The following is a 22,909-nucleotide window of genomic DNA, read 5'->3' on the forward strand; positions in this document are numbered from 1 at the left end:
AGTCAGACCTCATCTGACTCCTGCTGACCCAGAGGGGGTTATTAAGTTGGTTGCAGATCTGGACCTAGGCTGCCTGCATGAAAACATGTGTGGATATCCCCAGGCTCTAAATTCAGTTTGCATCGTGGCTGTGAGATCTGCTGAATCTTGGACGAGTTTGGCATCGATAGCATCTGTCTCTCGCTTTTGGACATTGGACTTTAGCAGGAAATGAAGACAAATCCTTGATCTGAAATACATACGCCATCTTTTGTCTGTCTGAATCCTACTATCTCAAGGTCTCAGCATTTCTCACTCCAGAAATGCATTTGCAAGATCAGTTATCTATAGAAAGGTGCCTGTAAGCACGCTATTTATCTCATGTCTACAATGCTTATCTCAAAGTGCAGCGTCTTTTGGTAAATAAGTTTGTGGCCTGACATCCCTCAAAAACTAGTCTGAAGCTAAAATTTACACAACACTGTTAGCATACCTGCTAAAACCAAAACCTAAAGATCAATACCATATACTTAAACATTTTCTGGGAAAGGAGCAGTAGGGATTATTTGAACACAAACCTTTATAATTTCAAATAGTTTTATTTGTCATTGAAGTTTTCAAAAGTAGCTACAATATGCAACACTAGGATTTGAATCAAAACAGTAGCACTGAAATTTTAGTGCAGGTAGCAAATCAGGAATCAGAGCAAAGAACTAATGTATATTTAATATTTTTAAGCTGCCATTTTAACAAGAACATGACATTCCCTAAAGCAGGATATGAAATACTTCCTGTGTACAGGAAGGAGAAAGATTTGCTCTAACAGTAAATGAAGCTAAATTTGCAGATTCTTATGCATCATTTTCATTATCAGTGAGGGGGAAAAAATGCTGTCATATTTCTACAAAAAGCAATGCATTTTACATTACAATAAAGCAAAGTTCCTTAGTCTCCTACATATTAGATATGTTAACCACACACATGGAGTCAACATTACAGTTGGAACTGGTTTTTTATTATGAAATTTAGAGATTTATTATGAATATTTTAAGTGCAAAACTAGCTGTTAGTATTCCTTAATATTTTTTCAAGAGGGGAGTTTCAAGCTTTGGCCTCAAAAGATTGCTTTTACCCAGAAATTTGTCAGAAATTTGACAGAACAACTCAGGGCAGAATGTCCTAAATACCACGGCAGTGTAAAATTGAGGGCATTTTGTACAAAGTGTTCCACACCACATGTGAGCCTAAAGCCTCTGCCTAGTAAAAGGAGGTCAAGGAGCAGAAGGTATAAGAAACAGTCAATCTCTGTACTTTCCAGCTACAAAAATTAAGAATAATTTACTGATTGTTCTAAAACATTCCTGAAAGACGGCCAGGAAGAACAGCACTGTTTCTGATTCTCTTTTAGCCCAAATCTATACTGGTTACTGAGCAAGGGCTCTTTTGGGAGATTATTAGAGGCATACACACAAAACTGGTTTTCCAAGAGGTATAAAAGACAATATCAATATTTTTAGGGGGTTCCAATCAGCCAATATATGTATTCTAAACTCCTCACATTTTGTAGTACTGACTGTTCCCAAGTCCTACTCTGTGGAGTCCTGATGGCGGTTCAGAACAATCTGTCTGATCTTCACAGTATGATCTTCTTTGTATGAGTTGCTAAAACACACTCCTTATATACTAAATACTACTTTAGCAAGTAAGTGACTAGATTACGTTAGGCTACACTGGGGAGCTTGTCTAATACTATAAGACTACAAGCCACAGAAACAACCCCCCATCATTTCGTTTAGAAACATCAGCAGACTCCTTGGCTGAATTCTTGGCTCAAATAAATCAGTCTCAACTAGGACACTATAAACAAGGCCAACACAAATACTCCCTTCTAGACTGTGATGGACCCATCATATTCACTGCCCATGCAGTAATGATGTTTGACAAGCTTGTCATTCATTAAGCCATTGCCAAGAGCTAGGTGATAAAGTGCTCTCCTGCTCTCAACCAGATGCATGCAACAAGCATCAGGGGGTTGTTTCACAGTACAGTAAACTGACCTTGTCAGTGGGTGCTGCCAAAAGGTATAGCCCCAATTCCTGCTCTGCCTCGACCACGTCTTCTTTCCTTCTCACTAGCATTTGCAGTAGGACTTGTCTGACTGGAAAAAGCCAAGGCAATATAAAAGTATTTACTTCAGGGCTTTTTGGTTGCTGGCTTTTTTCACTCGCTTGTTGCCGCTTTTTCTTTTCTCAAGCATTATTTGTCTGCCAGACTCACAGAACCAGCCATCCCCTCGGGTCGGACAGGACCTACTACCAGCTTGAGCACAAGGAAAGCAACTGGACAGCTTTGTGAGCAGCAGGCAGTTAGTACATCAGTCCGACTGTTTTGTGAAACCATACCCTTTCCACTAACAGGAGTTACACAGTCAGACAGAATATTTTTCAGCCATCAGGGCAACTGATCCAGTCCCAAAGGAAGTAATTTCAGGCAAGGCTTCTTGTCTAATATGCTATAAAAGCAGTTTCTAATCTGTCACTTACAACACCACAGTATGGGGAAAAGCGGAAAAAAACCATAATAATAAAAAAAAAAACCCCACTGCTAATGATTTATTTTCCCAAACTGAGAGTTAAAGCAATTAAACCTAATCCTTTTGAAACTATTTCTGCATCAACATATTCAAAGTGGTTTTAGAGATAATTCTGCAGCTGAAGCAAAGGAGTTTTTAAGTCATGGGGCAGAATACATTGCAGATTGATATGAAGCTGAACTAAAGTAATGACGCCCTTTGAAAACTTAACCAGTATTGACATACAGATTTGGGTCCCCAATTAATAAGTACATTTTAAAATTGCATCCATTTAACTTGAAATGGAAGTAAAGAATAGTTCAGCTGTTGTTTTCCCTGCAGAAGATGGTCAGCTCTTTCCAGACTCTCTGGTGCTTACAAATCATTATTCACCTACAGTGGTCTGAAGCTCCTACTTTGATGAAGAGCAACCACCACTATACTTTTTATAGTGGTTACCTTTCATTAGCACATGTTCCTTCAAAATCACAAGCTGTCTGGCCACATTTCTACCACATCTGTGCCTCCAACACAGCCTTCATAGCCTCTTTTCAAAAATAAGAACAGCAAGCAGCCTGCAAGAGAAGCTTTCTGCACAAAATAAATTTCCTGTCTTGCTACGCTTGTGAAAAGATCCTCTGAACTCATCAAATCCACAGCTATTTTCCACATCGAGCATTAACACACTAAATATCACAAGAAAAATCACTTCCTGCTGGTACTTTACACAAAGAGTTACTTAAAACCTCAAATCAGCAGGCTGTGGCTGTGACTTTAAATCCCCACTGAGCAGGGATTATTTACATGTTAGTTTGGGTTTTCGGGAAGTGGTAGGGGTTTACCTTCTTCCTAAAGGCCATGGAAACTTTTAAAGGATTCCCTTACACTTACAGAGATGTGGCAAAGATTCTGCAAAAAACACTTAACTTTGAAGTATTTGTAATATGATTAAGAGCGACCACTGGAATATAGTGGTAAGCTGCAGAATTTTATCTTTTTAGAACAAAGAAATTAACTGAAGCAGGAGGCACCTTTTTCTTCAAGTGAAAGGCTAAGTTTTTGAAGATTAATAGCAGCATTGAGTCACAATTAGTAAAATACCCAATACACACACAAGACATACCAAAGACCTAGAACAGAAAACAGCTGAATCAAACAAGAATGTCAACATTTTAAGGTGGCTACAGACACAGGCTGACAGAACCCCGTGTCTTTGCCATTCTCAAAATTATATAATCCAGTCATAAAAAAAAGTAATTATTTTATAATTATGCCACAAAGACATTTTGACTGCAAATTTACCAATCAAAAAATAATCTGAAAGGAAAAAAAGAGACTCCCGCTAATTAACCAGCTAGCAAGAACTATATTATAAGTGCTTGTATTCTGATCCCTGCATTGCAGATCCTTATTGAAGTGATGGCTACTAAAATGCAGCAGTGGTTCAGGCAACCTTTACTAGTAAATGCATAAATATAATTAACAGCCTCAATCAGAAAACTAGAACAAAACATGTGTGTGTGCGTGCTCCATTCAACAGCTAAATGCGTAATTATATGCTTACAGCTCAGTACACACATTTACTTTCACTCATTTCATGAAAGTAAAAAGACAACTACGTTTTATAGACCTGAGACTTTGCCATGGAAGTTGTGGCGGTTCAGGTAATCTTTCTTATGTGAAACCGGATTTAAAAGACACTACACTTTGAGACTCAAAACAAAAGTTATCACCACTGCATATGAAGCTGCCTGCATAAACAACACTGAATATTCTGAATAGGAAAGAAACAATCTTGGTGTAAAGTTAAGCTGGAGTATACCAAACAGGCTTACCATGCATGCTTCTCTGGCTTGATGAACTGATGGGTCTTTTTCTAGGATTGCCTTATAATCTTCCAGAGCTTCATCTAGTTTTTCTGTTTTTTCATATAGTTCTGCTCTCCTGAGCAAAGCTCTAATATAATTAGGATCTAATTCCACTGCTAGAAAACAAAAACAAAGTACAGTATTTTACTTGAAACATTCTTACCCCCTCAAGTGAATTCTTAAGTGTGTATTAAATTCTTAATTGTCATCTTTATAATGTAGCTTAGAAACAAGGAGAGTCACAGCTTAAAACCCAAGTCATAATTCAGAAGGGCATACATCTGCCTGTGGAGGTCTAATGCAAATGATCCTATTTTATTTAATGCCTGCAATCTATCAGAGACTAAAGCTATTTATAATGCACAAACATTTAATTTTGCAATACTGTATATGCAGAAATTCTAAATGACACTTCAGAAATGTTAAGGATCTGTAAGAAGCTTTCCAGCTTTTGTATATTTAATAAGTCTATATTATTAGATTACAGCTAAAGTTAAATATACCTAAGGATACATATAGCAGGGAAAATAAACATTTCCCTGCTTATCTAAGTTCAAGTTGAGACAAGCTCCAGGAGAACTACTGGTGTTGAATAATATCAGACAGTCAAAATTGAGTTGGGAATCCACAAATGGCTGTATTAGCTCTACAAGTGAGGAGAGAGGCACACCGACTGAACGTAAGCTTTTCCTCTCCTCATTCCTTTGGCAGCCACGACCATCTATAGAGATGCAATTAAGACCAAACGCTAAACTTAATAGTAATCTGCAAGTGGCAATTTCTCAAGAATTCCTTAAATTCATTTTTCATCACCAAAAGAGCAAGTATGAAAGATTTCCCATTTTATAATTATTAACCCATTAAAATGATTCTCAGGACAATTAAATCTAGGATTATCTAGCTGAATATTCTTGCTTATTTCTTCCGGAAGGACAAAGACAATGCTACAGTCAGCAAGTTGCAGGTTAGTGAGAATTGCTCTGCTGTGCTCCAAGTGTTGCATTGCAGTTTGTAAGCCAAGTCCCTGGGGAGCGTCAAGCAACCGTAGGTTTAAGTCTCACTGCTGCAAAGCACACAGATTCCCTTTCAGCCACGACAAAATTAGCAGAAGTGTTTTTCAAAATGCACCACCACCAAAACCAGGCAAAACCCCGAAGTGACAGAGGCCAGCTAGAATGTGTTACCTTCAAGAATACATTTAGCATACACAAACTCATAGTTACTGTACAAGCAGTATTGGCACGCAGCCTCTGGGTTAGTTTTCTGATTGGTAATTTGGACTTTTCTCCCCAGCTGTCACGGGGAGTTTAACAAATATTCAAGCATGGGTGAGTGGGTGGAAGCAATAAAGCAAAGCACAGCTGAAATGATTTCACCGCAAGCTGCAAAGAGAAAACCATGCAGGATAAGAATGGGAGAGTATAAAACCCTGTGACAAAGCACAAGCCTTGCACAGAAGGGACTTGATAATGCTTTTAATTCTATAAAGTCTCACAATTCTTTGGAATCTGATATTAAACCAAGATTTGGAGGACAACAGCAGGTGGAAGTGGGTTTAAATTTGTAAGTGTAAGGAAACAGCTTCCCATTAAAAAGAAGTACAAACAGCAGCTTTATTGGAACAAGAGGATAGACAGTAAACTACTACAGACAGAAAAAGGTTGATAGAAATTTTACAAAATAAACAATTATTCTAGATTCAGATGTCTTCTACCATAGCTTTCTACACATTCTTTAAAGACCCTTATGCCCAAAATCACAGCTCTGCAGTAAGGCACTAAACAGGTGTAATTTATGTGTGAAAGATCTGGCACAAGAGCAGCACACAGGAAAAAAAAAGTCATACCTTTGCTGCAGTCACTTAGGGCAGCTTCTGTCTTGTCCTAGAACACAAACCAGTTTTATTATATTTAAGTCACATTTTTTGGGGACCAGATTACTTACAATTGCAAGCAAAAAGGTTTGTCTGGTATTCCAAGGGACTGGGATGTTCGTGTAATCAAGGCTTTTCATACCACTGCTCCTGATGCAAAGCTCTTTACCAGTGATTAGCTTCCTCTCTTGAAGGCTGCCAGTGTTCAAATTGCACGTCTGCCCCACTAATCGGTCTGCACCAAACAGCTGGCCGCAAGCTACGTTTAAAAGGCTGAGTCACATCTGCAGGTCTTGGCTTCACCGAGCTACAGCTTTTCTACCTTTGTCAATTAATTAAGGGGTTGGGGTAGACATTCTCAAGACTCCCAGAGACATTCTTGTCTGTACGAGTTAATACATTTGGAAAGGAGACACTGCCTTCAGCACTAATACAGCTTTCTCTACAAGGGACAAAGCATGAGACTTCAGAAGTGGTAAGGACAAGATTTTAGTGCACCCAGACAACCATAATTAGAAGATGAGAGTCAGGCAATCTGCTTATAATGAAACAAGAAAATAAAAAACTGGAGAGCTGAGACAAAGATCCTATTTTCATCCAAACTAAAAGGTCTTAAAAAAAACCCCACCAAGCTGTTCAATGCTTGTGTTGTTAATCTAAGTAGTAGTAATCTTTCTACACCCAAGGAACTACTATCTCCTCCGGAAAACAGAAAAAGCCGCATAGGAAAATCCCTCATAAGCTTTTATTGTAGTGCAAAACAAATGGGTGCAGCAGGTATGGAAGAACAAACTTAATGGGGAAGTTATTAATAATATGAATCTATTTTCAGAGTAATGCATTGGTCTGTCAGGTTACACTGATATATACTGGTGAGATACATTAGTTTGTGCACAGTTTTTATTACCTTGGGCTCCTTTGAGGACTGCTGGATTAGCGTCCCAGAGATATGAACACTTAGCATCTGGATTATGATAAAGTGGCTTTTCAGTTTACAGCGTTCATCTTTGAATGATTTCAGCTTCTGTTATCACAGATTCTATCCCATTTTTTCATTCTCTGCCTAAACAATTCAGTATCCTAACAGCACATTAAATAATCCCAGCCAAACAAGAATACTCTGTGCTGAGTAAGAATTCTTTCTTTATGCCTAAATATGGCTGCAAGTTATATTTTTTAAACAGAGCTGCATCTGTTTCAATAGTGGATGAAAACTGCAAGAAAGTTCTCTTTGCAGGAGGGTAAACTGAGGATAGGGGTTACCATGCTGTTTTTCTATAATAATTCAATCTTAAAAACAAAGGCAAAAATAGGGAGTAATTCTTAGTATCTCCTCTTTGTAAAGAAGTGAAAGTTTCTGTTCAGACAGATAGTGGTGTATGCTTTCTGTGCTACCAAACTGCATTGCTGATTCTGGTAACATCTGAGCACTTGTCCCTGGTCAAGGAAGACAAAACACATGAAGAAAGCTGCAGCCATTCTATCCAGAGCATGCCCTACCCTGTACGCCTGTCCTACAGCAACGGTGAAGGAAGTGGACCAACTGAATTAATAAAGCCATAGTCCTCCTTATGCCTCGAAGCATTTAGGCCAACTAAATGAAGACAAGTACATGACAATCCAGGCTGCATGCACTAAATATGCTTAAAGACATCTGTTCCACATGAACTTTGAATAATTTCATTAAAATGGAGAGAATGAAAGAGAATTCAGTGTTTCAAACATAATGCAGCAGAGCAATGTTGAACAGCTGTTCCAACTGCAACCTTCAGGCCTGTATTAATCTCAGTAAAACCAAGGGTACTAGCATTTCTTCTGGCAGCCGAGGGGACAGAGGAAGCAGCAAAACCTGCAAACAGCTTTCTCTTTTTCTCTGCCCTCCTTTATGCAACCTCTAATGACTTCATTATTTGTCACATAATCAATGTTTTGTCACATAATATGTCACATAATCAAACACAGTGTTTTGTAAGATAAGAATATTCACCTGTTTCATTTTTGCAGCAGCTCTGTTTGAAAACAGAACAGCTCTATCTTTTTGGAAGCAGGCTGGACAAATCTGCAGAGCCTTCGTATAAGAGTCTTCTGCCTCTCTGTAGTCTGCAGATGCAATAGGAGATAAAACAAAACAGACCATTTATTTCAAATGCCACTGCAGTCACATGGCTAATATTTCTTAGGAAACATTTTTCAATATATGATGCAATATTAAATCAAAATCAGTAGCTGCTCTTAGATGAAGTGCATTCCTAAGTAGCACATCGATCTACGACAATTAATTAATTCAAAATTAAGACCCTTGTGAAAGCACAATTATAGTCCTGAGCTTAGTGTAACAAGTGCAGCATGACGTGCATATAACTCTCATCCCTGAAATGGTTTCATTTTATTTGAGCACCAGCCTTAGAGGTAGAATCTCTTTAGATAAAGCATATCCTTGATCTGTCAGGAAGCAGGTGCAGAAAGATGTCACTGCACCAATATCTGTTCAAAGCAGCTATGAGATACTTTATTTGCCACATTATATCCAATGACTGATAACAAGCCCACTATCACCTGAAGGTGATCCATCATCAAGTCTGGTCTAAAGCAAGGACCAGTGGTAGACCACAGGGGATTATTAAGTTACTCTTTTTCTAATAATGGTAGAGTCAAGTATGAAAAGGCCCCATACTGACACCAAATAATGCCCTGTTAGCTGAGAGGGCATCATTCTCAAAAACAGAGAAAGCCTTTCTGTGCACATTAGCTGGTGACCATCCAGGAGCTTAAAAGTATATGTATTTCTGATTAGGAAGCACTTGGGCAGGAACTAGTACCCTGAATAAATCTGCCAAAAAGTTTGTCAAGAAGAGGCTATGGATGAAACCTCACAAGATGATTCAGCCAACATTGTAGGTTTGCAGCTTTCATGGTCCTGAGCAGCTCCCTTCTGCTTGCTCTGATGCTTGCCTGAATTGGTAAATCATTCCCCAGGAATCTTGCCTCTTAGCACACAATCAGAGACTTCCAACAGGAAGGCCACTGTCTGGCTATCAGGGTTCACTGCTGGGAAGTTGCTTGTTCATATCCCTGCTGACTGAGGAAAGTATGAATCTGCATTTCCTGGTTCCTCTGTGAATCTAACTGCCAGAACGTTAAATGAAAGGTAGATGTTGAAATAATCCACCCCCTCTGTTTATTACTTAAAAGCATTGGTACAGCTATTTATTACTGAGCTCAACCCTGTTGAGCTCGACCGCTATTCTGCATTCATTATGTTCAGAACATGTCCAGTTCTGTACAAGCTAGAAATTTACACACCTCTAAATTTTTCTTTTAAATATGTGTGTGTACATCTCCACACATGTGTACATCTCTATACACACACATGTATTTACATATATGTGTACAGATGTACATGTAAGTATATATAGGTGTACATGTATGTATGTGTGTATACATACAACCATTTAGACACTTCATTTTCATGACAATCCTGCTTTAGTAATCCAAATCGTTGTGATTTAAACTTAACTTTTAAGCAGGCCTTCTGTCTCTGTTCTCCAGAGAAGGATGAAAAATTATATAGATTACAAATTTGACCAATGACAGGCGTGAGATCTTTCTATGGGTTTTCTGCAACATCATCATGATGGCTAAGTATTCATTAAGATTCTCTAACATACATATGGTGTTAAGATTATTGACTCACCTCCTTTCTTGAACTGCTCATTTCCTTTCTCCTTCAGCATTGTGCTCTCCTTTCTTCTTTTCTACAAAAGAAAAGACAATGTCTCAAAGTATTTAATTGAAATGAACAAGTAGGTCAGCTGCAGTTCTAAATAAAGTATGAATGGAAATAAGAATAAAATATAACCTGAAGAATTTTAACTAGTACCAAGATGACTTGCTTATGGTCATCGTGATATAATATACTTTATATATCCATGAAACACTGGAGTATACCAACATTAAAACCCTCCAGTTCGTTGACAACAGTATGCAGAAAGAGAATTCATAGTAAATTATGTGGTTTAAACTAATATGTTCGATTTTTAGCTGGCTGTTTGCTTCTCTTTTCCAACTCAATTTGATTCAATCAGTGCAGGTCAACTACGTAGAATATATTTTAGATGTAGAAATTCATAGTTACTTTTCAGAGATGTACAAAGCACGTTGAGCTGACTGCATTAGAAATAGGTCCATGTTAATACTGCCTTGAAAGATTTCTTATGCAGAGAGTGACTAAACTATCAGACCCAGACAGGAAGATTGTTCTGTTACACAGTGAAAATTGCACGTGCTGAGCAGAGTTGTGTTTTCAACCATGAATATCTTAGCAGTACTCTCGGCACAAGTGAAGTTGACATGAATGCTCTTAGCCTGTGACACAGAAAACACAGGATGTCATCAAGCCATCTCTTCAACCTATTTACAGTTGAAGTCTTTCACAGATATACCTCACATAAGTAAAACCAAAGCAGTATAAGAAAGACAGTAACATCAAGAAGCAATGCTCATGTTTGTGAATCATTTCTGTGGTAGAAAAACGATCATTTCACCCCTAATTTTGCCCCGATACACATGCATACACAAAGGACTTGAATCAAAGTATCAATAAATTACAGATCATCAAGTAATTAAAAAGCCAACACTAGGAAAAGGAGCAGTTTCCTTCCCTGCAGATTGTGTAAATCAAGGATTAATGCAATTATCAATATCGCACAGAACATCTCCTTGGAAACAGCTAAATATAGCTGCACCATCTCACAGTATGCCAAGTAGCTGACAATAAAAAATCAGAGGTTCTCTCCTCTTGCTTTTATTGGTTTTGGAAAGTAATTCAAACAACCACTGCCACCATCTCAGTAATAACAGATCACAATGCGCTGAAAACTAGGCTCAGGGGAATGGCATTCACTTGTGACACATAAAATTATACAACAAAATATCATCTGACCCTTTTGATACATGCCCATACCACTAATTTTTTTCCTATCACTTATTAAATATGTTTTCTAACACCCACTGCTCCTCACATTTAAAAAAACCCAAACAAACAAACAAACAACAAAACATAGGTTGGACACAACATTCACCACTATTTAGAAACTGGCTTTGCTCCCTGGTGGACTGACAAACCTACACAAGTCTTTCTACAATGTCACTTGCAAAAATGTACACAAGCTAGTTGTTTTCTAAATACAAACATACAAACAAATTTGAGCACCTAAGGCACAAGCTGAATTAAAAGCACAAATTCTTTGTACATATGCAGGATTCTGCTGTTCAGCAGAGTGACTACGCAACTGCATTTGAAAGCTGTACCCACACACAGTTTGCCCTCCACAGAAAGCAATTTTTAAAACATCTTGAATGCATGTAGAGTGAAAGCACAACAGAAGTAATTTTCACACCAGTGGACAAAGCAGCCAGATTTCAGCACAGAACAGGTTTGGAGATGATGATCCTACTGGAAAGCATGAAAGATCTACATAGATAACCCTCTTTCAAGATAAGAGATGCTTGAAACATTAGCCCTACTGACTTCATTGCTCATGACCTATTTAGAACTGGCCTTTAAGTGCCATTAACTGATTCACTGTTGCATAAGGTAGAGTTACAACTCTACAATAATGGAAGAATTATTTTCGTATAAAATGAGAAATACAACATGGGCACCTGATGTAGAAACCCTAAAATCAAGGAATACTGGATGAAGAGCTTTACTGGTATTATAATTTATTTTGCTTTATTTTATTAAAATTATTAAAACTATTACAGGTTTAACCCAATTAAGTATTAAACACTAATATAAAAAGTGTTTTGCAGCAAGAAGGCTTCAGGAGAAAAAAGCTTTATATTAAAAAAAAAAAAAAAGAAGAGTAAAAGGAAGAAAAAAATTCTTAACTTGTGGGATTCCTTCTCAGGTAGCCAAGAGGATTGTGACCTAGAGTCTCAACAGCACAGAAGAAAGACCTATAAAAAGACCTATATAAGAAAAAAGACCTATATAAGAAGAAAGGCTATCTGGCCATGTTTGCTGAGGAAACTTGGGCCGATTGAAGTTCTAAGCAACTGAAGAGTTTGAGGACTGTCCCACTGGGTAGCTGAAGAGTCATACAACTCTCCTCTGAAAGCCTATTCCTTGGTATGTGCTCTTGCCTGCAACTCAAACCGCAAAAACTTGGAGGACGGGACTACTAGTCTCATAACATTATAGACGTACAAATGTCAGCGTCAGTCTCATGGTCACTTCTGACTATTAGGACAACTTAGGTGTTGTCTAAGCATGTTTCAGAAGCCAGCAGCACTGTTAAAAACAAAACTGTATACGGTTTTGCAGCTTACTCAGCTCCCTGGAAATCAGCGATGCTGGCAATGCAGACCTCGTTCAAGAGCAGTATTTTATAGCTTGACCAACGTTTTCAAGATATCCCTGTATTATTGGTTTTGGGCTGTTTCCTCAAGTTGCAAACTGTACAAGCTATCACAGTATTCTCAAAAAGGTGAGGTCTAAAAGGTAGGTCATGTATTGTTCTGCATTTGCACTTGAAGCAGGGCCCATAAGCGATACGCAGTAACAAACTATCCCTAAAAGCAAATTCCTCTGGCTTTTCCACAAAACGTAAACACCTATGCATGAGCATAGCACATCCTAGACACACTGCCCACTGTGTATTTATGAAATAAATACATAACTTATTCCTCATTTAAACATTTCTTTAAGCAGAAAATTGTAACACAAAAGCAAAGTCAACTATTTTGGATGAATTTACATTTAACCTGAAAGGACTGCTCAACTGGCTGCTGTTAAAATCCGTCTTCTATTCAAAATCAGGAGAAAAAAAATCCCAACACAAAAACTAAAGCACTGTCAGAAGACGAAACCTGTTCACTCAGTGTGCTGCATTTCCAGCTTCGCTGGACAACTGCAAATTGACTGGTCATCAGTTTACTGTGATCATATCAGCCCAGAGTGAAAAAATTGCAAGTGACTTGTCCTTGGGACAAATTTTGCACAATGTCATTTCAGTGCCCCCACCCACTCATTTTTCAGAAAGAGATTTAAGTCGCTGCAGGGCAGGCTACCCTCTCCTCAGTGAGGGAAGTAGGTCAGTCTGAACTCCTAGGATGTTCTGCCTAAGGAAAAGATAGTTTGACCCACTGTGCCCTGAGGCTGCTCATACATGACATCAGAGTCAGGCACAACTTCCCCAACTTACACTCCACTGTGGTTTTCTGCTATTCAAAGTCAGCAAAATCTTAAGGTTTGGTGTTTTTGCACATTGTATTAACACAAAGATGACAAACTCCAAGTAGCAGGCATCAGGTTTTGATGTACAGCATCAAAAAAAAAGTCCAGAAGAAATAACTGCATTTAACGAGTAATATTAATTTTTAAAGGATCTGATTAGAAATGTTTACATACTTGGATACTGAATTACAATTGCCCATCTTCTGAAGAAATTAGGATCTGAACGCAAACTTGCCTGGCAAGCAAGAGGTGCTGAATGTTAAGGCCTGATCTGAAGTAATGAGCTTGGCTTTCTAAAATAAAGTACAACAATTCAAAAGAAAGGCCATCAAATATTGTCCCTGCACCTCAGCTACTCTGTCAAAAAACTCAGGGTTAAAAATACAAGCATTAACGCATTATTTCGCTATTAGAGAAGAAAGCAACATACACATTTTCACTGTTTTGGAAAACAAAAATAAAAAAAATGCTGGAAGTGAAATTCTTAAAAATAGCTGTTGAGAGCTGAAGGACGAACACCCTCAGTTTGTAATGCTTCCAATTATGCTTTCTCTGGCTGTTCCTATGCATTTTATTTGATCGATTGATTTGACTTTGCTAGGGAAATGTTCTTGGCTCCAGTTTTGTCAAGAGCAGCAAATGTGTATTCTCTCTTCTCTGTAGGGTTATTTATGCAGCATGACAACGCACATCTGCATGTCATACACCCTTTTGCAAGGTCACCAAGTAGCAGTCAATTTAAAACTACTGGAGTTCATAGGGTGCGCAGGAGAAAGGAATTTAGACAGATAAGGAATACATTTTTCAGCTCCAAATACCACTTCTATGTCCAAATCATCCATTAGTAGTCATCTGCTTCCCCCTGCAGTTTTGTGACGCTACTGCTGTATCATGCATTCAAGGATTTGAATTGCAAGTTAAGGCTGTAGTCACTCAAAAAACCCTTTTTCAAATCTTGCTGGAGTTGTCACTTGTAAAGTGTGCCAAATCTGCCCTTTGCACTCAAAAGAGAGAGCATTAAGCATTGCTGGACTCTGGCCTATCTCTGCTCATTATAACTCCATGGTAAAGACATGCAAGTCTTTATACTGCGACATCATCACCTGTTCATGAAATCGTAAGCAACAATTCCAGAGACATCAGGTCACATCCATCCTTGACAGGCAGTTTAAGTTGACATGCGAGACTGTGACTAGTCCTGAGTGACAATTCATGCCATTCATTGTTCCTGCTCCACCCTCAGGCAGAAAAATGAAGCTACCACGTAATTCACCACCACCACAACATCTCAGTTTGACATTAGCATCTTCGAGATAAGTGAAAAATTAATATGACACTAAATTCAGATAGCAGCAGTGAAAGAAAGATCAAGGTATATGTTTTCATTCCATTAAACTACCATCCAGCAAAAAAACTTCTTTTAGTTTCCACATATAACTAAAGAAAAAAAAAAGGGGAGATTATTACTCTAGATTTTATTCAGGTTCTTCTCACCAGCATTTGGAATTAATTACTGTAGCAGATTCAGATACACTTCTCAAATGTACTTCTTCAAGCTTTGATTACCTCAGAAAACATAACAGGATGCTTTGTTCTATTCCATAAGCCACAAGACAGAGTAGTTTTAGTCCAGCAATCCATCTTTTCCTTCAGTTTGACCAAAACAATACCATATTTGGTATTGGTGCTGTAATGTATAGAGGATCCAGGTTATTAAAGTAGGTAATTTCAGTAAGGGGATCACCGTTTATTATAGTCCACACAATTGTACTGTGACACCTTTAAAACCCTATGGTCTTGCAAGCTCTATTGCTATGCAAAATATTTTTGAGCGCTGATGAGAATTGCTAACAAAAGATCTATTACTTATTGGAATTAGTCAGTAATTTATGTAATAAGTTTCACTGCTGTCCAGTCAGTTGGATTGTCTCATGTATTAATTATCTGGGTCTTTTGGTCCAACTACATAATTCTTCCTGGAAAGAGCCGAGATCACCTCCAAGTGATGAACATGCCTCAGGACTGCTCCAAAACATGATTTGTTTTGTTGTATCCTGTCTTCCATTTCACACCTTAGCTTTTATTTTGTAAATCCTATAGAAAAATACCAACCTTGACAGAGCAGAGGTTACTGACCAATATGGACAGATGGAACCATGAAAAGAGCAAATGCTAAAATGAATGACTACACTTGAGAAGCCATCCCAAAAGAAATCCCAGACCAGTTTGTACAATCTCCTGCAAAAGCAAATTCTATACAGAAACTATAACCTATGAAAGAACAATGTGATTAAACTGAAGCATGGGGAAGAAAGAGTGAGGAAAGGAGCAGTTTAAAGGAAATCTCTTGATTAAGACAATATTCTCTAACACAACCTAGAACTTCTGGAGAAAACAGGGAAGAACAAAAAGGAAGTTTTACTGATTAGCCCATAACTGAAAAAAAATCTCAGGTATAACCCCAAAAAACGGTTTCTCAAAGATGAGTTTCACTTAGTTTTTATATAGTTCCTAACAAGGTACTAATCAACAGTCTCCTCTAGTAGAGCTGCATTCCTTCTCCTGCTGACACATTTCCTAGTGGTAAAATAGAAGTCAAGCAGCTGTAGCTTTAATGTACATGCAGCAGCCCAAAAAAGGAACTGCTTTTGAGGAATATTAGCTATTTATTCCAGGGTCTTACAGCAGCTAGGAAGGAGTGTTTTATATCCAAAATAAGAGCTTACTAGGCCAAGTGTTTAAATCTTTGCCAGACAAGGCCCAAAGAACAAGATAACATCTGTCACGATGGAAAAGCACAAGGGATTCAGTCTTGCTGCTGGATAAATTCACAATTAATGGGTGTCCCTCTAGAAGAGGACCCGGTCAGACTGAAACAATTACCATGTAACAGCTGTTGGGTGCCTTCTGATTAATTCTGTAGACTAGACCAATGTCAAAGCCATCACTGTCAATTACAACTAACCAGAAAAATCTGTTTGTAAAGCATCAAAAGCAATTTACTGCTCAGTGCCTCTGCTGAGACAGCAATCAGCATGCTTTTTAAACAACGAGAAAGTCTTATAAAAGTGAATTTTGCTTCAGATTGCTTAATTCTCAAAAAGCTCAAAGCTGCAAGTCCAGGCAAGTAACCAGGCTCTATGCTACATCTGCCTTTAAGAACACTTCTTGCAGGTTTATGTCTTAATATCCCTGCAAGTTCTTATTTTGCTTCACCATGCAGAGAAGGCTTCTTATGGTAGTGGTACTGTTTCCCTGGAAGTAATTCCTGTTGCTTAAAATTAGAAATCTCACTGTATGGTGCTCTTGAAATATAATTGAGAGGATATACACACTTGTTCTTTCACTTCGATCTCTGCAGCAGCTTCTGCATGGGTGAGAATTTCTACTCACATTTGCTATCATGAAAGCCTGCATAAACACACAGAGCAAGGACTAGAATCTGTCTCTGCACCTCCAGAATATATTAGAGACTTTCTTTCCTACAGCATAGTCATTGCTCAAAAGAACTGACTGATTAAAGCTGCTAAAACATAACAACTGGCTTATTTTTTTAAAAAAACCCAACCTAAACTATTAAGATATAGCTTCATAAATGTGATTTCAGCAGGGTTAATATTCATGTCTCCTTATGATTTGAGTACATAGTTTATGGTTGGTGTTGCAACCACAGTTGATAGGAAGGTTTTCTTATTTAGGCAAGCAGTCTAACTGAAGAAAATCCACCTGCCCCTGAATGCAATCACGAGGCTGCCACTTGATGTCTGCATTTACCAGCATTGCCCTTGATCTAAAAATACAGCATTATTTTTCATCTGAATCATTCCCCATAACTGGTTCACTGCACATTCACAGAGAGGTGTGCTAACACAATGAAGGAGGCAGCAGGGGGCTGAGAATAACTGATCAAGGACTGCCTAAGCAGCAAACACAGCATTGCTGCCGAGTGTCTGGTCACAACCCAGACACTCAAATAAACAAGTTCTGAATATTTCTGCCTCATTTTATTCACCTGCAAAAAACCAAAAACCAAAAAAAATCATGCTGCCCTTTTCAAAAATGACCTTTTGAGTAACTGGAAGGAGGCTTAAAATGTTTGAAAAACTGAACAAACAGATGTACACCAGCTGTTTTCAGACCATAACTGCGGTATTTTTTCTTAAATGTTGCCTCATTTAACAAGTTCTTTTCATAATTGTAGAACATCTAAACTGGAAAAGATGCCAGGGCAATGTGATAATGTTTTTTCTGTGTAGTGAGTAGTTGAAGGAAAGTGATTTTTGCCCTCTGTTCAGCACCTTTGAGACTGCATTTGGGGACTGCCCAGTTTTGGTGCCCACCCCTTCCCAAGAAGGTATCAACTTCCCAGAGGGAGAGAGGTAGTCCAACTGAGGGCCTCTAAAGTGGCCCGGACACAGGAGACCATGACTCAAGCAAATAGCGTAGGAGAATTGAGTTTGTTCAGCCTTAGGAACAGGTGGACTCAGGGGAGACTTCATTGCTAGAGAAAATGGAGCTGGACTCTTCCTGGAAGCACAGAGAAAGATAATGGCCAGTGGTCACAAGGTGCAAAGGAAACTCTAATTAAATATAAGGAAAAGAGTTTCCCCCCATGAGGATAGTTAAACACTAGAACAGGTGCCCAGAGAAGCTGTGCAGTCTCAGTCTCTGAGATTTTGCGTGGCTCTGGGCAGGCTGATCTAACTTTGAGCAGGGAGTTGGACTAGATGACCCCACCAGAGCCCTTTTGGGGCAAAGTGTACAACAGATAACCTCTTGAGATCCCCTGCTCTTATTATTCCTTCTTAGATCTCAAAGTATTACAACTGGCAAGCATCATTACCTTTTACAGATGTCAAAATTGACAGAGAGAGAGAGATATGATTTCCAAAATGGTAAGCAGCAGAGGAATGTTATATTTAGTCTCATTCCTACTTGGAGATCACATTCCATATTTCCTTTCCCCGCTAATTCCATATTGCTTTTCCACCTTGAAGAATTTCCACTTTAATGTGACAATCTGTACTACAGATTAAAAACTACTTTTTGTCTTTGCTGATGTGTTTTGGTCAGAAATCCCACCCTACCAGCCAGGGAACTATTTCATAGTATCATAGTATAGTTAGGGTTGGAAGGTACCTTAAAGATCATCTAGTTTCAACCCTCCCCTGCCATGGGCAGGGACACCCCACTATATCAGGCTGCCCAAGGCCCCATCCAGCCTGGCCTTTAACACTTCCAGGGATGGGGGATCCACAGCCTCCCTGGGCAACCTGTTCCAGTGTCTCACCACTCTCACAGTGAAGAAATTCTTCCTAATGTCTAGCCTAAATCTGCCCCTCTCCAGTTTATACCCATTCCCCCTTGTCCTATCCCCACAAGCCTTTACGAATAGCCCCTCTCCAGCTTTCCTGTAGGCCCCCTTCCCTTCAGGTACTGGGAAGTTGCTATAAGATCTCCTCTGAGCCTTCTCTTCTCCAGGCTGAACAACCCCAACTCTCTCAGCCTGTCCACACAGGGAAGGTGCTCCAGCCCTCCGATCATCTTTGTAGCCCTCCTCTGGACCTGTTCCAACAGCTTCATATCCTTCTTATGTTGAGGATTCCAGAACTGGACACAGTATTCCAGATGAAGTCTCACAAGAGAGGAATAGAAGGGCAGAATCACTTCCCTTGCCCTGCTGGCCACGCTTCTTTTGATGCGGCCCAGAATATGGTTGGCCTTCTGGGCTGCGAGCGCACACCGCCAGCTTATGTCGAGCTTCTCATCTTATTTGAGCCACAACTTGATTAGATTTCTCTATACTGGTTTGTAACAAACAATTTAGATGTTTGGTTGCCTCTGGCATCTTAGCTCTGCATATTTCTGCCCCTCATTCTCTATTTACAGTATCTGACAGTAAGACCAGAGCCTGGTCAAGTTACTGCCCAGCCCTTCCCTCTTTCCAACTTTGTTGGGCAATGCATAGTCAGCATTGATCTACTTAACAGGACTAGCTAACCGCTAATGTGTGGCCCTGCTTTACCAAGTTAGTTGAATTAGAAAAGATCAGCCAGCCTGCACGAAAGAGTAATAAGCCATTATTAATTTACTGGAACATTTGTAATATTTTAAGCACTTCATAAAAGTTATAATTTTATATGACCCTTCATTTCTTCTTTTTCATCAAATGCCTCATTTTAGTAGTACTTGTCCATTACAGTACTAATTTCATCTACTGATCCTGGCAATTTGGGAGTTTCCAGAATGAAACTATACAGGTATACGATACACTGTCCTCCCCTACGAGGTAAGTCTTTCCTAAGATGCTGCTTACTTTCTCTCATCAGCCGCCAATCCTCACTCCACTCCCTCCTCAGCATCACAGAATGGTTTGGAAGGGACTTTTAAAGGTTATCTAGTCCAACCTCCCTGCAGTGAGCAGCGACATCTTCAAATCAAATAGGCTGCGCAGAGCCCTATCCAACCTGATCTTTAATATTTGCAGTGATGGGGCATCTACCACCTCGCTGGGCAACCTGTTCCAGCGTTTCAGTACCCTCACTGCAAAAAATTTCTTCCTTGTATCTGGTCTGAATCTCACCCTCTTTAACTTTAACGTCATTACCCCTTGTCCTGTCACAACAGACTCTTCTAAAAAGTTTGTCTCTGTCATTCTTGTAGGCCCAATCTCCTTCCCTGACCTATGATCCAAATTATGCAGCTAGCTTTTCAGTAAGGACACCATTTGCTATGAGAACATAATTACCAGCAGAAATTTACCACATTACTCAAGTGAACAGTCTAATTCTGAAAGTGATTTAACAAATTTTCTCCGAGTTAGAAAAGTTCTGTCTTTTTTCCTAACTGTTTGATGACTATAATATCTTAGAACTATGAAAACTAGCTGCTGTCAAGTGACATCACTGACTGAGGGTCAAACAAAAAGGTTCACACAGACTTGCAGGGGAGTAAATGGGACTACAAAGGTTGTTGGGCTTCCTTGAAGACCTATTCTGTTCCTTCCCACAACATTATCTAGTTTGTTACATAAACGTTTAGTCTAATGTAACTGCACTGAAAGTAAACAAACACACACATTTAATGTGTTTTGTCTATTTAAAGCTTTAGTAATTTATAAGGATACTTTCAAATTTAATCCCCATTAGTTGCACTGCATAATCTAACCTTTCATATATGAAAATTATCCTGAAACCTGCTCTGAGTTTTGGAAAAACACCTTGCACCTAATCACGTGAAAACAACAAATGCACACAGACTGAGTAGCATGAAGCACAGAGACTTCTGTTTCTCCTAATCTATGAGTCACAGTAACCTCACACAGTGGAGAAAGCGGAAAAAAAGTCTGCAATGTAATGTGATGATTAAGAACAGTAAGGAAAGGCAACAAAAATATTTGTTACCTAAAAGAAAAAATCCTGAACAGTAAAATTAGACAGATATGAGTTTTAAAGGTCCATTTTCATGTCAGTCATAAACCATTCAGAAAAACAACAGTGAAAATATATCTTTTTATATTCAGCACTGGTACTCTGGATTACCTGCTTTTCTTCCTCTGGCATATCTTTTTCTAGTTCTAGTAAGTATTCTTCATCAAGTTCTGTCTGCTTTCTTGAGCTATTCTCATCATTCTGTAAATTCCCTTCATCATCCAACGTAGGTTCCTCTGCCTCAAAGGAGTCGTGACAGTCATGGAAACACTCATCTGCTGTCGTGGGTTCTCTGGCTGAAGATGGGGTGGATCTGCTTTCAACATTTTGGGGATTCTGTGCATCTTTGAGGCCAGCCTCTGAAGACCTCTGATCAGAAAGTTTTAAGTGATCAAGTAACTCTTCAGGTGGACTTGCATCTTTAAACTCTTCCATGTTGGGCTCCTTGGAGGGGTTAGCTTTTTAGAAAGGAGAAATAAATAACCCTCAATAAATATAATATGAATGCCGTGTCAGCAAACAGAGCTCTAAAATACTTAGAAGTACTCTTGACATCACCTGAGGGAAACTACTACCCCTCAGGGGAGGGAGTGTCTTCTATGCACTGCACAGCAACATGGAGGCACTGTGCTGTTCCCATAAATAAGTTACTTCACAAGCTCAGATTCCCTGGACTGGAGTGGTACAGCACTACGCTGCGGCTTTTCCTTTACAGTGCGACTGAAGTCATGCAGACACCCCCCCAACACACGTGCACCCACCCCTGACACATCTGACATACACGTATCCTCACCTAACACACACATGCACGCACTGCCATTACACACACACCTACCAGACACACATGTACCCACCAGATAACCCCCCCACACGACCCTGACACACACACACCTGCCCCTGACACAACCCTCAGACAGACACCCCCTCTACATCCCTCCCCATACACACACACGCCCCCCACGCTCCTGACACACACACACTCCTATACCTCCCAAACAACCCCTCCCTTGACACTCCCCAAAACCCTTACATTCCCCCTCCTTCGCACAGCCTCTCTGCCTGACACCCCCCTTACATTCCCCCTCCTCCACACAGCCCCCCTCGCCCTGACAACCACCCCACACACCTCCTTACAGCGCCCCCGACACCCATACCCCTCACTCCCTGACACCCCATTCTTACACTCCCCCCACCCCCTGACAGACCCCATTCGCCGGACACTTCCCTACCCTCTGACAGCCCCCCTACCCTCTGACAGCCACTCCTCACACCTCCTGAGAGCCCCGACAGCCTCCCTCCCCCTGACAGGCCCTCACACTCCCTGACACCCACTCCCCCCACTCCCTGACAGCCCCCTTCCCCCTGACATCCCCCTACACTCTGACAACCCCCCCTACACCCCCGGATCCCCTCTCCCCGACACCCACAACTCCTTACACCCCCCTCCCCGTCCCCTGCAGCACCCCCTTCCACCCCAGGCCCCGCGCTTCGCTTCAGCCTCACCACAACCCCACAGCGCCAGGCCCCCGGGCAGCCGTTCCTGGCTCTGTCACTCCAGCCCTAACCTGTCTTCCGCGAGGAGAAGAGGGGCCGGACCGCGGCCCCTCCGGGTACCCCCACGAGCACAGGCCCGTCCCCCCGCCAGCACGAACCTGCACCCGCCCCGCCGCACTCCTCGCCCTCCGCCCGGCAAGCACTTCCGGTCAGCGCCGGCCACTGGGAGCGGCGCCTGCGGCCCTGGGGGCGTGGCATCAGTGCTCTGACCAATGGAAGAGGCTTCTTCAGCCCGAGGGGCGTGGCTCCCGTGCGCCGCTCTCCGCTGCCAATGGGAGCGGCTTCTACAGCTCGGGGGCGTGGCCTTCGCACGCCTCTCGCGCAGAGGGCGGGAAGGGAGGGGCGGGGAAGGGGGAGTATCCCTGACCCTGCTCTGATACAAGGAGTTGATAT

At 40.4% G+C, this 22,909-nt stretch overlaps 1 protein-coding gene across 3 annotated transcripts in view; it reads right to left on the reverse strand.

Moving 5' to 3' along the window:
* The window catches only part of TTC1 (tetratricopeptide repeat domain 1), a 31,974-nt gene extending 9,283 nt beyond the window's left edge, over nucleotides 1-22,691 (reverse strand). Inside the window, exons 1-6 of one of the 3 annotated variants that reach the window (XM_054079434.1) lie at nucleotides 22,615-22,691; nucleotides 21,074-21,420; nucleotides 9,987-10,047; nucleotides 8,280-8,392; nucleotides 6,266-6,302; nucleotides 4,387-4,535 (exon numbers count right to left, since the gene is read on the reverse strand). In XM_054079434.1, coding sequence (XP_053935409.1) covers nucleotides 4,387-4,535; nucleotides 6,266-6,302; nucleotides 8,280-8,392; nucleotides 9,987-10,047; nucleotides 21,074-21,397 — 684 coding nt within the window. In that variant the 5' untranslated portion in view covers nucleotides 21,398-21,420; nucleotides 22,615-22,691. Of the gene's footprint in view, nucleotides 1-4,386; nucleotides 4,536-6,265; nucleotides 6,303-8,279; nucleotides 8,393-9,986; nucleotides 10,048-21,073; nucleotides 21,421-22,465 lie in introns of all 3 variants that reach the window. The other 2 variants (XM_009565037.2, XM_054079435.1) reach the window with 2 other exon arrangements.
* Between the last annotated feature and the right edge of the window lie 218 nt (nucleotides 22,692-22,909).

The sequence above is a fragment of the Cuculus canorus genome, chromosome 14, assembly GCF_017976375.1.
Source record: "Cuculus canorus isolate bCucCan1 chromosome 14, bCucCan1.pri, whole genome shotgun sequence".
NCBI classification, from domain to species: Eukaryota; Metazoa; Chordata; class Aves; order Cuculiformes; family Cuculidae; genus Cuculus; species Cuculus canorus.